This window comes from Ascaphus truei, unplaced genomic scaffold (genome assembly GCF_040206685.1).
Source record: "Ascaphus truei isolate aAscTru1 unplaced genomic scaffold, aAscTru1.hap1 HAP1_SCAFFOLD_293, whole genome shotgun sequence".
Taxonomy (NCBI): domain Eukaryota; kingdom Metazoa; phylum Chordata; class Amphibia; order Anura; family Ascaphidae; genus Ascaphus; species Ascaphus truei.
In genome coordinates, this window is record NW_027455891.1 from 339,261 (window position 1) to 354,590 (window position 15,330).

General features: G+C 54.9%; 1 protein-coding gene across 10 annotated transcripts in view; it reads right to left on the reverse strand.

Moving 5' to 3' along the window:
- Nucleotides 1–15,330, reverse strand: part of LOC142483065 (rho-related BTB domain-containing protein 2-like) — a 200,594-nt gene that overhangs the window by 152,359 nt on the left and 32,905 nt on the right. For all 10 annotated transcript variants that reach the window (XR_012797212.1, XR_012797211.1, XR_012797210.1 and 7 more), the window contains one exon: nucleotides 1,990–2,987. Coding sequence is in view for 6 of the 10 variants with exons in the window: in XM_075583146.1 (XP_075439261.1) it covers nucleotides 1,990–2,987 (998 nt within the window). In the remaining 4 variants the exon portion in view is untranslated. The remainder of the gene's footprint in view (nucleotides 1–1,989; nucleotides 2,988–15,330) is intronic.

A 15,330-nucleotide genomic window follows, 5' to 3' on the forward strand; every position in this document is an offset into this window, starting at 1 on the left:
CACACCCTGCCCCCCCTCATCCACTGCTCACTCCATGCCCCCCCCTCACCCTCTGCTCACTCCCTGCCCCCTCACCCACTGCTCAATCCCTGCCCCCCCTCACCCACTGCTCACACCCTGCCCCCCCTCACCCACTGCTCACACCCTGCCCCCCCTCACCCACTGCTCACACCCTGCCCCCCCTCACCCACTGCTCACACCCTGCCCCCCCTCACCCACTGCTCACTCCCTGCCCCCCCTCACCCACTGCTCACACCCTACCCACCCTCACCCACTGCTTACCCTGCCCCCCTCACCCACTGCTCACACCCTGCCCCCCTCACCCACTGCTCACACCCTGCCCCCCCCTCACCCACTGCTCACACCCTGCCCCCCCTCACCCACTGCTCACACCCTGCCCCCCCTCACCCACTGCTCACTCCATGCCCCCCCTCACCCACTGCTCACTCCCTGCACCCCCTCACCCACTGCTCACACACTGCCCCCCCTCACCCACTGCTCACACCCTGCCCCCCCCTCACCCACTGCTCACTCCCTGCCCCCCCTCACCCACTGCTCACACCCTGCCCCCCCTCACCCACTGCTCACACCCTGCCCCCCCTAACCCACTGCTCACACCCTGCCCCCCTCACCCACTGCTCACACCCTGCCCCCCCTCACCCACTGCTCACACCCTGCCCCCCCTAACCCACTGCTCACACCCTGCCCCCCTCACCCACTGCTCACACCCTGCCCCCCTCACTCACTGCTCACACCCTGCCCCCCTCACCCACTGCTCACTCCATGCCCCCCCTCCTCATCCACTGCTCACTCCCTGCCCCCCCTCACCCACTGCTCAATCCCTGCCCCCCCCTCACCCACTGCTCAATCCCTGCCCCCCCCTCACCCACTGCTCACACCCTGCCCCCCCCTCACCCACTGCTCAAACCCTGCCCCCCTCACCCACTGCTCACACCCTGCCCCCCCCTCCCCTCACCCACTGCTCACACCCTGCCCCCCCTCACCCACTGCTCCCCCTCACCCACTGCTCACACCTCACCCACTGCTCCCCCTCACCCACTGCTCACACCCTGCCCCCCCCTCACCCACTGCTCACACCCTGCCCCCCTCACCCACTGCTCACTCCCTGCCCCCCCTCACCCACTGCTCACACCCTGCCCCCCCTCACCCACTGCTCACACCCTGCCCAACCTCACCCTCTGCTCACTTCCTTCTCCCCCTCACTCCCTGCCCCACCTCACCCTCTGCTCACACCCTGCCCCCCTCACCCTCTGCTCACACCCTGCCCCCCCTCACCCACTGCTCACACCCTGCCCCCCCTCACCCACTGCTCACTCCCTGCCCCACCTCACCCTCTGCTCACTCCCTGCACCCCCTCACCCACTGCTCACTCCCTGCCCCCCCTCACCCACTGCTCACACCCTGCCCCCCCCTCACCCACTGCTCACTCCCTGCCCCACCTCACCCTCTGCTCACACCCTGCCCTCACCCTCTGCTCACACCCTGCCCTCCTCACCCTCTGCTCACACCCTGCCCCCCCTCACCCACCGCTCACACCCTGCCCCCCTCACCCTCTGCTCACACCCTGCCCCCCTCCCCCTCTGCTCACACCCTGCCCCCCTCACCCTCTGCTCACACCCTGCCCGTCTCACCCTCTGCTCACACCCTGCCCGCCTCACCCTCTGCTCACACCCTGCCCGCCTCACCCTCTGCTCACACCCTGCCCCCCCTCACCCTCTGCTCACACCCTGCCCCACCTCACCCTCTGCTCACACCCTGCCCCACCTCACGGCCTCCCCCCTCTGCTCACACCCTGCCCTCCTCACCCTCTGCTCACACCCAGCCCCGCCTCACCCTCTGCTCACACCCTGCCCCGCCTCACGGCCTCCCCCCTCTGCTCACACCCTGCCCTCCTCACCCTCTGCTCACACCCAGCCCCGCCTCACCCTCAGCCCCCCCTCACCCTCTGCTCACACCCTGCCTCCTTACCTGAGAAGACCCCCCTGCTCAGACACTCCTTGATGCGGTTGGATCTCCTCACGTGGAAGGCTTTGGTGATCTCCTGGTTCATGAAGCCCTCTTTGTTCAGCACATTGGACACCATCATCCTCAGGTCGAACACCTCCAGCGCTTCCGCTATGGTAGCCACCTGCATGAGGTCTGCCCGGCCCTGGTCCAGGTGACCCGTGTATAGGTACTCCAGCACCGCCCTCAGCGGCTCGCCCTGAATTAGCGACTCCATTTGCACTACCGTCATTGGCCTCTCCCGCTTGGTCAGGGGGTCTTCCACCATGTCCAGCTGCACGCTTATAAACCCCCTGCCCCAGCCTGTCAGCCTCCTCCCCCACCCCAGCCGACTGCCTCCCCCGTTCCTCCTGCCCCTCAGGGCATCGTCACTCTGGGAAGTCCTAAGAAGCAGCTGAGGGACCCTAAGCCCACTGTTGGCCACCTCGAGCTCACAGTCCACATCCAGGCTCTTAGTCCGTGAGTCCTTTGCCACTCTGACCTCCGGGAATGGCATGTGGGGGCATAGGTGGTGCTCCCTCTGCCCATCTCCCCCTCGGGGGCTCAGCTCCAGATTGAAGAGATCGTAGAACTTGGAGCACGACGTTGCCAGGTAGACCTTGTGAGCAAAGACCCTCTGCCCGCCCTGCAGCTGGAACACAACGTCCGCGCAGAGCGAAGTGGAGAAGAGGGCGGCGGGACCCTGTCCGTCGCTCTGCGGGGGGTCCGGCGCGTGGATGATGGGAGGGGGCGGTTTGGGGGGCAGGAAAGGGGCCTGCAGCAGCGGGCGCTGCACGTTCTTGAGGTGGGACTTCCAGAACTGCAGGTGCCGCCGGGAGATGAGCGCGGCACGGATGGCGTTATCGAAGACATCTTTCACTCCGAACTGCGCCACCACGCTGGTCTCGTAGTAGGGGATGCCCAGCTCCTTGGCCACCTCGTGCCCGGTCTCCGGGGTGAGGATGTCTGTGGGCTTGATGGGCCTGGGAGGAAAGTGCAAGGTATGATGAAACCTGTGCTGAAGCAGGGATATTCCTAATACCTGACCTGTTGGTGGCCCTTGGGGACTGTACTTGCCCACCCGTGGCCTAGAACCCAAATAAGCATGAAAGCCGAGTCATACAATTTCCTCAGCGTGTGGGTCTGCGTGTCAGCCTGTGCAATGCGAGTGTGCAAGGCTGTGTGTGTGACTGTGTATATCAGGGGGGGTGCACTGCTGGTGTGTTCGTGAGTATGAGCGGTGCAATCCGAGTGTGCAAGGCTGTGTGTGTGTGACTGTATGTATCAGGGCGGGAGGCACTGCTGGTGTGTTCGTGAGTATGAGCGGTGCAATGCGAGTGTGCAAGGCTGTGTATGTGACTGTATATATCAGGGGGGTGCACTGCTGGTGTGTTAGTGAGTATGAGCGGTGCAATGCGAGTGTGCAAGGCTGTGTGTGTGACTGTGTATATCAGGGGGGGTGCACTGCTGGTGTGTTAGTGAGTATGAGCGGTGCAATCCGAGTGTGCAAGGCTGTGTGTGTGTGACTGTATGTATCAGGGCGGGGGGCACTGCTGGTGTGTTCGTGAGTATGAGCGGTGCAATCCGAGTGTGCAAGGCTGTGTGTGTGTGACTGTATGTATCAGGGCGGGAGGCACTGCTGGTGTGTTCGTGAGTATGAGCGGTGCAATGCGAGTGTGCAAGGCTGTGTATGTGACTGTATATATCAGGGGGGTGCACTGCTGGTGTGTTAGTGAGTATGAGCGGTGCAATGCGAGTGTGCAAGGCTGTGTGTGTGACTGTGTATATCAGGGGGGGTGCACTGCTGGTGTGTTAGGGAGTATGAGCGGTGCAAAGCGAGTGTGCAAGGCTGTGCATGTGACTGCATATATCAGGGGGGGTGCACTGCTGGTGTGTTAGTGAGTATGAGCGGTACAATGCGAGTGTGCAAGGCTGTGCACTGCTGGTGTGTTAGTGAGTATGAGCGGTACAATGCGAGTGTGCAAGGCTGTGTATGTGACTGTATATATCAGGGGGGTGCACTGCTGGTTTGCTAGTGAGTATGAGCGGTGCAATGCGAGTGTGCAAGGCTGTGTGTGTGACTGTATATATCAGGGGGCTGCACTGCTGGTGTGTGAGTATGAGTGGTGCAGGGGGGTGCACTGCTGGTGTGCTAGTGAGTATGAGCGGTGCAATGCGAGTGTGCAAGGCTGTGTGTGTGACTGTATATATCAGGGGGGCTGCACTGCTGGTGTGTTAGTGAGTATGAGTGGTGCAGGGGGGTGCACTGCTGGTGTGCTAGTGAGTATGAGCGGTGCAATGCGAGTGTGCAAGGCTGTGTATGTGACTGTATATATCAGGGGGGTGCACTGCTGGTGTGTTAGTGAGTATGAGCGGTGCAATGCGAGTGTGCAAGGCTGTGTATGTGACTGTATATATCAGGGGGGGTGCACTGCTGGTGTGCTAGTGAGTATGAGCGGTGCAATGCGAGTGTGCAAGGCTGTGTATGTGACTGTATATATCAGGGGGGCTGCACTGCTGGTGTGTTAGTGAGTATGAGTGGTGCAGGGGGGTGCACTGCTGGTGTGCTAGTGAGTATGAGCGGTGCAATGCGAGTGTGCAAGGCTGTGTGTGTGACTGTATATATTAGGGGGGCTGCACTGCTGGTGTGTTAGTGAGTATGAGCGGTGCAATGCGAGTGTGCAAGGCTGTGTATGTGACTGTATATATCAGGGGGGTGCACTGCTGGTGTGTTAGTGAGTATGAGCGGTGCAATGCGAGTGTGCAAGGCTGTGTATGTGACTGTATATATCAGGGGGGGTGCACTGCTGGTGTGTTAGTGAGTATGAGCGGTGCAATGCGAGTGTGCAAGGCTGTGTATGTGACTGTATATATCAGGGGGGGTGCACTGCTGGTGTGTTAGTGAGTATGAGCGGTGCAATGCGAGTGTGCAAGGCTGTGCATGTGACTGTATATATCAGGGGGGGTGCACTGCTGGTGTGTTAGTGAGTATGAGTGGTGCAATGCGAGTGTGCAAGGCTGTGTATGTGACTGTATATATCAGGGGGGTTGCGCTGCTGCTGTGTTAGTGAGTATGAGCGGTGCAATGCGAGTGTGCAAGGCTGTGTATGTGACTGTATATATCAGGGGGGGTGCGCTGCTGCTGTGTTAGTGAGTATGAGCGGTGCAATGCGAGTGTGCAAGGCTGTGTATGTGACTGTATATATCAGGGGGGGTGCACTGCTGGTGTGTTAGTGAGTATGAGCGGTGCAATGCGAGTGTGCAAGGCTGTGCATGTGACTGTATATCAGGGGGGGTGCACTGCTGGTGTGTTAGTGAGTATGAGCGGGGCAATGCGAGTGTGCAAGGCTGTGTATGTGACTGTATATATCAGGGGGGTGCACTGCTGGTGTGTTAGTGAGTATGAGCGGTGCAATGCGAGTGTGCAAGGCTGTGCATGTGACTGTATATATCAGGGGGGGTGCGCTGCTGCTGTGTTAGTGAGTATGAGCGGTGCAATGCGAGTGTGCAAGGCTGTGTATGTGACTGTATATATCAGGGGGGGGTGCGCTGCTGCTGTGTTAGTGAGTATGAGCGGTGCAATGAAACCGCAGCAACTGTCACCGCGAGGAATCGGCGGCTAGAAAAAGCACCACTAACATTGGTGCTTCTAACACGGCTGTCCTGCCTGACTCCCCTGGTGGGAGCCGGGTGTGCAAGGGCACAGACGTGCAACACGTCCCCCGAGTGTATGGCATGAGGCCGAAGCAGAGAGGTCTCAGCACACTGGTATATCCCCTCATGAAATCCCTCTCCTGGCTTCCGATCAAATCCCGCATCTCACACTCCATTCTTCTCCTCACTTTTAAAGCTTTACACTCTTCTGCCCCTCCTTACATCTCATCCCTAATTTCTCGTTATGCACCATCCCGACTTGCGTTCTGCTCAAGGATGTCTACTTTCTACCCCCTTTGTATCTAAAGACCTCTCCCACCTTAAACCTTTCTCACTGACTGCCCCACACCTCTGGAATGTCCTTCCCCTCAGTACCCGACTAGCACCCTCTCTATCCACCTTTAAGACCCACCTTAAGACACACTTGCGTAAAGAAGCATACGAATAGCACTATGAATATTCTGAACACACGATACATAAAGCTTGGCCCCCTGCAGACGCACTTACCTGAACTCCCTCCTACGGTCTCTGTACGTTCTCCCTACCTACCAATTAGACTGTAAGCTCCTCGGAGCAGGGACTCCTCTTCCTTAATGTTACTTTTATGTCTCAAGCGCTTATTCCCATGATCTGTTATTTATATTATCTGTTATTTATTTGATTACCACGTGTATTACTGCTGGGAAGCGCTGTGTACACTAATGGCGCTATATAAATAAAGACATACAATAGCAGTCATGGAACAAAGACAGGAGGAGAAAGGAGAGAGAGATGCCTGGGAGAGAGAAAGGCGCAGAGGGTGGTGGGGAGAGGCGCAGAGGGGGGTGGGGAGAGGCGCAGAGGGGGGTGGGGAGAGGCGCAGAGGGGGGTGGGGAGAGGCGCAGAGGGGGGAGGCAGAGAGAGCTAGGTAGGAGTTAGAACGTAAACGCTCTGGAAAAGCTCTTCCCTGCATTGCAGACGCCTCTGGCAGAGAAGGGGTTAAGGCATGACGCCAAATCGCAAATATCCCGGCCAGGGGGGAAGAAGCATGACGCACAAACAGCATCGGCCAAGGAGCGAACTTTATTACCAATCGTTACCCATTGCATGTGCTTACTGTCTGATCAATACTCATTACTGCGCCTCCTCGCCTGTCCCCTCTGGTTACCCTGCCAGTACCGGCGCCACACCGGAGGCGCTGCGGGGAATAAACGCTCTGCGGTCCGTTCCCCGGGACCGGCACAGCGAAGGTCTCCGTCTCAACCGGATGGGCAGAAATAGTGCCGGGTTTGCACTCAAAACATAACCGCATCTGAACGTGCGCCCACCACGGGCGGAGACATTCAACGCCCCACTCAGAGACTACTGAAAGAGTAGTACAGGAGATATAGGGAACAACCGGCAGAGAGGTGGGGGGGGCAGAGAGGTGGCGGGGGGCAGAGAGGTGGCGGGGGGCAGAGAGGTGGCGGGGGGCAGAGAGGTGGCGGGGGGCAGAGAGGTGGCGGGGGGCAGAGAGGTGGCGGGGGGCAGAGAGGGGGCGGGGGGCAGAGAGGTGGCGGGGGGCAGAGAGGTGGCGGGGGGCAGAGAGGGGGCGGGGGGCAGAGAGGTGGCGGGGGGCAGAGAGCAGAGAGGTGGTGCGGGGCAGAGAGGTGGCGGGGGGCAGAGGGGGCGGGGGGCAGAGAGGGGGCGGGGGGCAGAGAGGGGGCGGGGGGCAGAGAGGGGGCGGGGGGCAGAGAGGGGGCGGGGGGCAGAGAGGGGGCGGGGGCAGAGAGGGGGCGGGGGCAGAGAGGGGGCGGGGCAGAGAGGGGGCGGGGGCAGAGAGGGGGCGGGGGCAGAGAGGGGGCGGGGGCAGAGAGGGGGCGGGGGGCAGAGAGGGGGTGGGGGGCAGATAGGGGGCGGGGGGCAGATAGGGGGCGGGGGGCAGAGAGGGGGCGGGGGGCAGAGAGGGGGCGGGGGGCAGAGAGGGGGCGGGGGGCAGAGAGGGGGCGGGGGACGGGGGGCAGAGAGGGGGCGGGGGGCAGAGAGGGGGCGGGGGGCAGAGAGGGGGCAGGGGGCAGAGAGGTGGCGGGGGGCAGAGAGGTGGCGGGGGCAGAGAGGTGGCGGGGGGCAGAGAGGTGGCGGGGGGCAGAGAGGTGGCGGGGGGCAGAGAGCAGAGAGGTGGCGGGGGGCAGAAAGGTGGTGGGGGGCAGAGAGGTGGTGGGGGGCAGAGAGCAGAGAGGTGGTGGGGGGCAGGGAGGTGGTGGGGGGCAGGGAGGTGGTGGGGGGCAGGGAGCAGAGAGGTGGTGGGGGGCAGAGAGGTGGCGGGGGGCAGAGAGGTGGTGCGGGGAAGAGAGCAGAGAGGTGGTGGGGGGCAGAGAGGTGGTGGGGGGCAGAGAGGTGGTGGGGGGCAGAGAGCAGAGAGGTGGCGGGGGCAAAGAGGTGGTGGGGGGCAGAGAGGTTGTGGGGGGCAGAGAGGTGGTGGGGGGCAGAGAGGTGGTGGGGGGCAGAGAGCAGAGAGGTTGTGCGGGGCAGAGAGGTGGTGCGGGGCAGAGAGGTGGTGCGGGGCAGAGAGATGGTGCGGGGCAGAGAGGTGGTGGGGGGCAGAGAGCAGAGAGGTGGCGGGGGGCAGAGAGGTGGCGGGGGGCAGAGAGGTGGCGGGGGGCAGAGAGGTGGCGGGGGGCAGAGAGGTGGCGGGGGGCAGAGAGCAGAGAGGTGGTGCGGGGCAGAGAGGTGGTGCGGGGCAGAGAGCAGAGAGGTGGTGCGGGGCAGAGAGCAGAGAGGTGGTGCGGGGCAGAGAGCAGAGAGGTGGTGCGGGGCAGAGAGCAGAGAGGTGGTGCGGGGCAGAGAGCAGAGAGGTGGTGGGTGGCGGGGGGCAGAGAGGTGGCGGGGGGCAGAGAGGTGGCGGGGGGCAGAGAGGTGGCGGGGGGCAGAGAGGTGGCGGGGGGCAGAGAGGTGGCGGGGGGCAGAGAGGTGGCGGGGGGCAGAGAGGTGGCGGGGGGCAGAGAGGTGGCGGGGGGCAGAGAGGTGGCGGGGGGCAGAGAGGTGGCGGGGGGCAGAGGTGGCGGGGGGCAGAGAGGTGGCGGGGGGCAGAGAGGTGGCGGGGGGCAGAGAGCAGAGAGGTGGCGGGGGGCAGAGAGGTGGCGGGGGGCAGAGAGCAGAGAGGTGGCGGGGGGCAGAGAGGTGGTGGGGGGCAGAGAGGTGGTGGGGGGCAGAGAGCAGAGAGGTGGTGCGGGGCAGAGAGCAGAGAGGTGGTGCGGGGCAGAGAGCAGAGAGGTGGTGCGGGGCAGAGAGGTGGTGGGGGGCAGAGAGGTGGTGGGGGGCAGAGAGGTGGTGGGGGGCAGAGAGGTGGCGGGGGGCAGAGAGGAGCCCCGCGGGGGTAGAGAGGGAAGAGAGGAGCCCCGCGGGGGTAGAAAGGGAAGAAAGGAACCCTGTGGGGGTAGAGAGGAAGCCTTCAATAACCACGTTCCTCTGATCTTCAATAACCACGTTCCTCTGATCTTCAATAACCACGTTCCTCTGCTCTTCAATAACCACGTTCCTCTGATCTTCAATAACCACGTTCCTCTGATCTTCAATAACCACGTTCCTCTGCTCTTCAATAACCACGTTCCTCTGCTCTTCAATAACCACGTTCCTCTGATCTTCAATAACCACGTTCCTCTGATCTTCAATAACCACGTTCCTCTGATCTTCAATAACCACGTTCCTCTGATCTTCAATAACCACGTTCCTCTGATCTTCAATAACCACGTTCCTCTGATCTTCAATAACCACGTTCCTCTGATCTTCAATAACCACGTTCCTCTGCTCTTCAATAACCACGTTCCTCTGCTCTTCAATAACCACGTTCCACTGCTCTTCAATAACCACGTTCCTCTGCTCTTCAATAACCACGTTCCTCTGCTCTTCAATAACCACGTTCCTCTGATCTTCAATAACCACGTTCCTCTGATCTTCAATAACCACGTTCCTCTGATCTTCAATAACCACGTTCCTCTGATCTTCAATAACCACGTTCCTCTGATCTTCAATAACCACGTTCCTCTGATCTTCAATAACCACGTTCCTCTGATCTTCAATAACCACGTTCCTCTGATCTTCAGCCTGTGCCCGGAGATCGGATCCCTTGTGACCATCCTCTGCTGGGAGGAATCGACTCCCTCGCCCCGAGACCCCCTCGCCCCTCTCCTTCTGAGATTTGCTCTGCTTGTTACTCTCCTTCTGAGATTTGCTCTGCTTGTTACTCTCCTTCTGAGATTTGCTCTGCTTGTTACTCTCCTTCTGAGATTTGCTCTGCTTGTTACTCTCCTTCTGAGATTTGCTCTGCTTGTTACTCTCCTTCTGAGATTTGCTCTGCTTGTTACTCTCCTTCTGAGACTTGCTCTGCTTGTTACTCTGCTTCTGAGATTTGCTCTGCTTGTTACTCTCCTTCTGAGACTTGCTCTGCTTGTTACTCTGCTTCTGAGATTTGCTCTGCTTGTTACTCTCCTTCTGAGACTTGCTCTGCTTGTTACTCTGCTTCTGAGATTTGCTCTGCTTGTTACTCTCCCTCTGAGATTTGCTCTGCTTGTTACTCTGCTTCTGAGATTTGCTCTGCTTGTTACTCTGCTTCTGAGATTTGCTCTGATTGTTACTCTGCTTCTGAGATTTGCTCTGCTTGTTACTCTCCTTCTGAGATTTGCTCTGCTTGTTACTCTCCTTCTGAGATTTGCTCTGCTTGTTACTCTCCTTCTGAGATTTGCTCTGCTTGTTACTCTCCTTCTGAGATTTGCTCTGCTTGTTACTCTCCTTCTGAGACTTGCTCTGCTTGTTACTCTCCTTCTGAGATTTGCTCTGCTTGTTACTCTCCTTCTGAGATTTGCTCTGCTTGTTACTCTCCTTCTGAGACTTGCTCTGCTTGTTACTCTGCTTCTGAGATTTGCTCTGCTTGTTACTCTCCTTCTGAGACTTGCTCTGCTTGTTACTCTGCTTCTGAGATTTGCTCTGCTTGTTACTCTCCTTCTGAGATTTGCTCTGCTTGTTACTCTGCTTCTGAGATTTGCTCTGCTTGTTACTCTCCTTCTGAGATTTGCTCTGCTTGTTACTCTGCTTCTGAGATTTGCTCTGCTTGTTACTCTCCTTCTGAGATTTGCTCTGCTTGTTACTCTGCTTCTGAGATTTGCTCTGCTTGTTACTCTGCTTCTGAGATTTGCTCTGCTTGTTACTCTCCCTCTGAGATTTGCTCTGCTTGTTACTCTCCTTCTGAGACTTGCTCTGCTTGTTACTCTCCTTCTGAGATTTGCTCTGCTTGTTACTCTCCTTCTGAGACTTGCTCTGCTTGTTACTCTCCTTCTGAGACTTGCTCTGCTTGTTACTCTCCTTCTGAGACTTGCTCTGCTTGTTACTCTCCTTCTGAGATTTGCTCTGCTTGTTACTCTCCTTCTGAGACTTGCTCTGCTTGTTACTCTGCTTCTGAGACTTGCTCTGCTTGTTACTCTCCTTCTGAGATTTGCTCTGCTTGTTACTCTGCTTCTGAGATTTGCTCTGCTTGTTACTCTCCTTCTGAGATTTGCTCTGCTTGTTACTCTGCTTCTGAGATTTGCTCTGCTTGTTACTCTCCCTCTGAGATTTGCTCTGCTTGTTACTCTCCTTCTGAGACTTGCTCTGCTTGTTACTCTCCTTCTGAGATTTGCTCTGCTTGTTACTCTCCTTCTGAGACTTGCTCTGCTTGTTACTCTCCTTCTGAGACTTGCTCTGCTTGTTACTCTCCTTCTGAGACTTGCTCTGCTTGTTACTCTCCTTCTGAGATTTGCTCTGCTTGTTACTCTCCTTCTGAGACTTGCTCTGCTTGTTACTCTCCTTCTGAGACTTGCTCTGCTTGTTACTCTCCTTCTGAGATTTGCTCTGCTTGTTACTCTGCTTCTGAGATTTGCTCTGCTTGTTACTCTCCTGAGATTTGCTCTGCTTGTTACTCTGCTTCTGAGATTTGCTCTGCTTGTTACTCTCCTTCTGAGATTTGCTCTGCTTGTTACTCTCCCTCTGAGATTTGCTCTGCTTGTTACTCTCCTTCTGAGATTTGCTCTGCTTGTTAATACGTGACCACCCTATGGTGTTTTTTAGGTTTATTCCTCCCCTCTGTCCCCCGCTCCCTTTTCTTTAAAGTCTGTACATAATATCTGAAGAAACGGTTTCTCATCTAAGAGCGGAGGATGTATTTCAAACCTATACGGGCTTCGGTTTACTTTTCCATACGGAATTATACTGTCACTAAAGTCACAATATTTGTATTTAATACTTTGGCCAGATAAAGGTCCCTGAGTCACACAGGTATATGATTCACGTACCACGTTAATAAGGTGATTGATCACGTCACTGCGTCCTCACATATTGGTTCACACTAATACCTTTCACACTCACTAGAAGGCCTGTTGCACAGGGACTTGTGCCCCTAAGTATTCAGTTGAGTGAGCGTGCCGACCTGCTGCGCCTCTTGGTTTAGGCAGATATACTGTAGAGAGCCAGATCGCTAGAACATTTAGGCAGAAAGCAGACGGTGTCGGATGAGAAAGCGGTGGCGAAAATAATGGGCGACATCGTAAGGTATTAAATAAAAGATGTGGCGGAGAGAGAATGGGGGAAGAGGGTGGGAAAGAGAAGAGTGGGGGGCGCTAGGGAGAAAGAAGAGAAAAAAGGAAGAGAGAGTAAGGGAAGGAGGGGGGAGAGTAAGGGGAAGAGGGGGGAAAGAAAAAAGTAAAACTTGTCATTATTGACGGGCTTTTATTCTAGTAATGAATATAAAAACCAGTATAAATTACTTCGGATACTTTGCAGGGTATAAACCAATTATAGAAAAAAAAAAGTTAAAGAACGAGATAACGGTTTCTCTTTAATCTAAATTTATCGGGGTAAATTGGCACCATCCAAACGGCCCATCTTCCCAAAATACAAGTCCTACTTCATGCCACAAAAGATGACAATGTATACAGCACGGAAATACAGCATTTACACGCGTTATTTGGAACAAAAACCCTACAGAATGACCCTGGCTAAACTACAACTCCACGCCTGGCGGCCTCCATCTTCCGAACCTGGGAGCGGCGTAACCGCTGGTTTATCTTTAGAGATCACCGACGGGCGAGCCCGGTCTCCAATCTAGCACTGGAAGAGGAGTTGGATAAAACCCATATCGTTGGCATCCCCACCGCCGGCGGAAGGAACAGAATATCATATTTCCAGTACTAACAGTATCTCCACGTAAGGCTCTTTATTAGCCGGGAAGCCTCTGCGCCAAACTCTCACTTCTAGATCGCTCGGTCTCCTCCTTCCTTCCACTTCCGAGAAAGCCTCCGTTTCGCACCCAGAGCTATAACACCAGGGAAGGAGAAATCAAGCACTGAGCACCATTCTTGGATAAAAGACAAGAGAACGAGATCGCACTTCATTGATGTTCAAAACTATTTCCACCTGCACACTAAGCATTTCTACGCAGACCTACGAACCAGACACTATGTGCAGTCCATCTACAGAGATAAACCCGGCCCTCAGAAGCTCATTCAATCTACCAAACTCTCCATACGAGGGATAAATGTCCCGCTAGAAGACAATGCCAACGTCCAGTTTGAAAATATCCGTTATATTCCAAAGCCCACACAGTGTGTAGCTCGGCGGTTCCAGACTTCCATTGTGTGGATCCTGTGTTGGAAGGTATAAAAGCAGACAGAAAAATGCCCCCCATCAGCAGAACTTGGGGATACGCAATGTCAAATGTCTGAACAACCCTCTGTCTGCTTCTGTTACTGATTTACAGCAGCTGATAAAATACCACAAAACTAACCCGGATTTAACCCACTACTGAGGAGAAGGAGCTCAATGCAAAAAGCTCTGGAATAAGGTTATCCTATACTTCATAATCATCCGATGCTTTAATATTATCTGCAAAATACACAGCACACACACACACACACAACATTATAACAATCATCTGTTCCTTAGCAGGTCTTAAAATCAGGTAAATACAACCTCAGATGAACAACAACACATGACATATTACACAGTGTCATGATTTAACAAAAATAAAGACAAAATGGAGAAGCTGTGTGTGAAAAACTAAGTACACCCTTACTGCATCCATAGGAATTAAGATGCTAAGTAGCAGACAGGTGCTCCTAATCAAATGCCCTTGATTAATTGATCATCAGAAAGTGTGACTACCTCTATAAAAGCCAAAGTTTTAGCAGTTTGCTGGTCTGGAGCATTCAGGTGTGTGTTAACACAATGCTAAGGAGGAAAGACATCAGCAATTATCTTAGAGAAGCAATTGTTGCTGCCCATCAATCTGGGAAGGGTTATAAGGCCATTTCCAAACAATTTAAAGTCCATCATTCTACAGTGAGAAAGATTATTCAAAAGTGGAAAACATTCAAGACAGTTGCCATTCTTCCCAGGAGTGGACGTCCCAGCAAATTCACCCCAAGGTCAGACCGTGCAATGCTCAGAGAAATTGCAAAAACCCCAAGAGTTACATCTCAGACTCTACAGGCCTCAGTTAGCATGTTAAATGTTAAAGCTCATAACAGAACAATTAGAAAAAGACTGAACAAGTATGGTTTGTTTGGAAGGGTTGCCAGGAGAAAGCCTCTTCTCTCTAAAAAGAACATGGCAGCACGGCTTAGGTTTGCAAAGTTGCATCTGAACAAACCACAAGACTTCTGGAACAATGTCCTTTGGACAGACGTGACCAAAGGGGAGATGTTTGGTCATAATGCACAGTGCCACGTTTGGCGAAAACCAAACACCATATCAGCACAAACACCTCATACCAACTGTCAAGCACGGTGGTGGAGGGGTGATGATTTGGGCTTGTTTTGCAGCCACAGGACCTGGGAACCTTGCAGTCATTGAGTCGACCATGAACTCCTTTGTATATCAAAGTATTCTAGAGTCAAATGTGAGGTCATCTGTCCGACAGCTAAAGCTTGGCCGTAATTGGGTCATGCAACAGGACAAATGATCCCAAGCACACCAGCAAATCTACAACAGAATGGCTGAAAAAGAAAAGAATCAAGGTGTTGCACTGGCCCAGTCACTGCTGTTTTTATAGGTCCCCATTTCAAAAACAAGAGCACTTCCATTGTTTTGATGCTTATGCTGTGATTTTTCTGCAACCTGCCCTATTCCTATGCTTGATTCTAAAAAACGTGTCAGATTTAATTGTAAGTTCTCTGTCTTTAGTTTCTCCCAATCTGGGATATTCGCATGCTTAATTCTAAAGTTTCAGATATGACTGCAAGTTTCTCTGTGTATGGTTTCCCTGCAATTTATGATCTTTCTGTGACTAATGCCAAGGTCTCAAATCTAAGGGCCGGCCCTCCTATCTTTTGTCTCTCTGTTGTACCTAATATTTCTGTTGTTCATTCTAATGCTTCTGCTTTAAAGACGTTTCCTCTTTACTGGTTTTCTTGGGAAGTTTGGTTTCCCCATGTCTGAAGCTATGGCTCCCACTTTGAAAACAGTCTTAAGCAATAAATGTGAACACAGGACCACTGATTTTTCAGAGTTTCTCAAAGCAAAGATAAAGAAAAAGAAGGGTGGCTGTTCAATTATAGAAGTTGCAGAAGGAATTAAAGATGACCCTTTAACCTCAGTAAAGTCTGCATGGAAAGAGATTGATTGCCTCCATGGACGCCTAGATAAAGAGCAAGAGACCAAGGCTGCACTACAAAAAGTGTCTGTTTT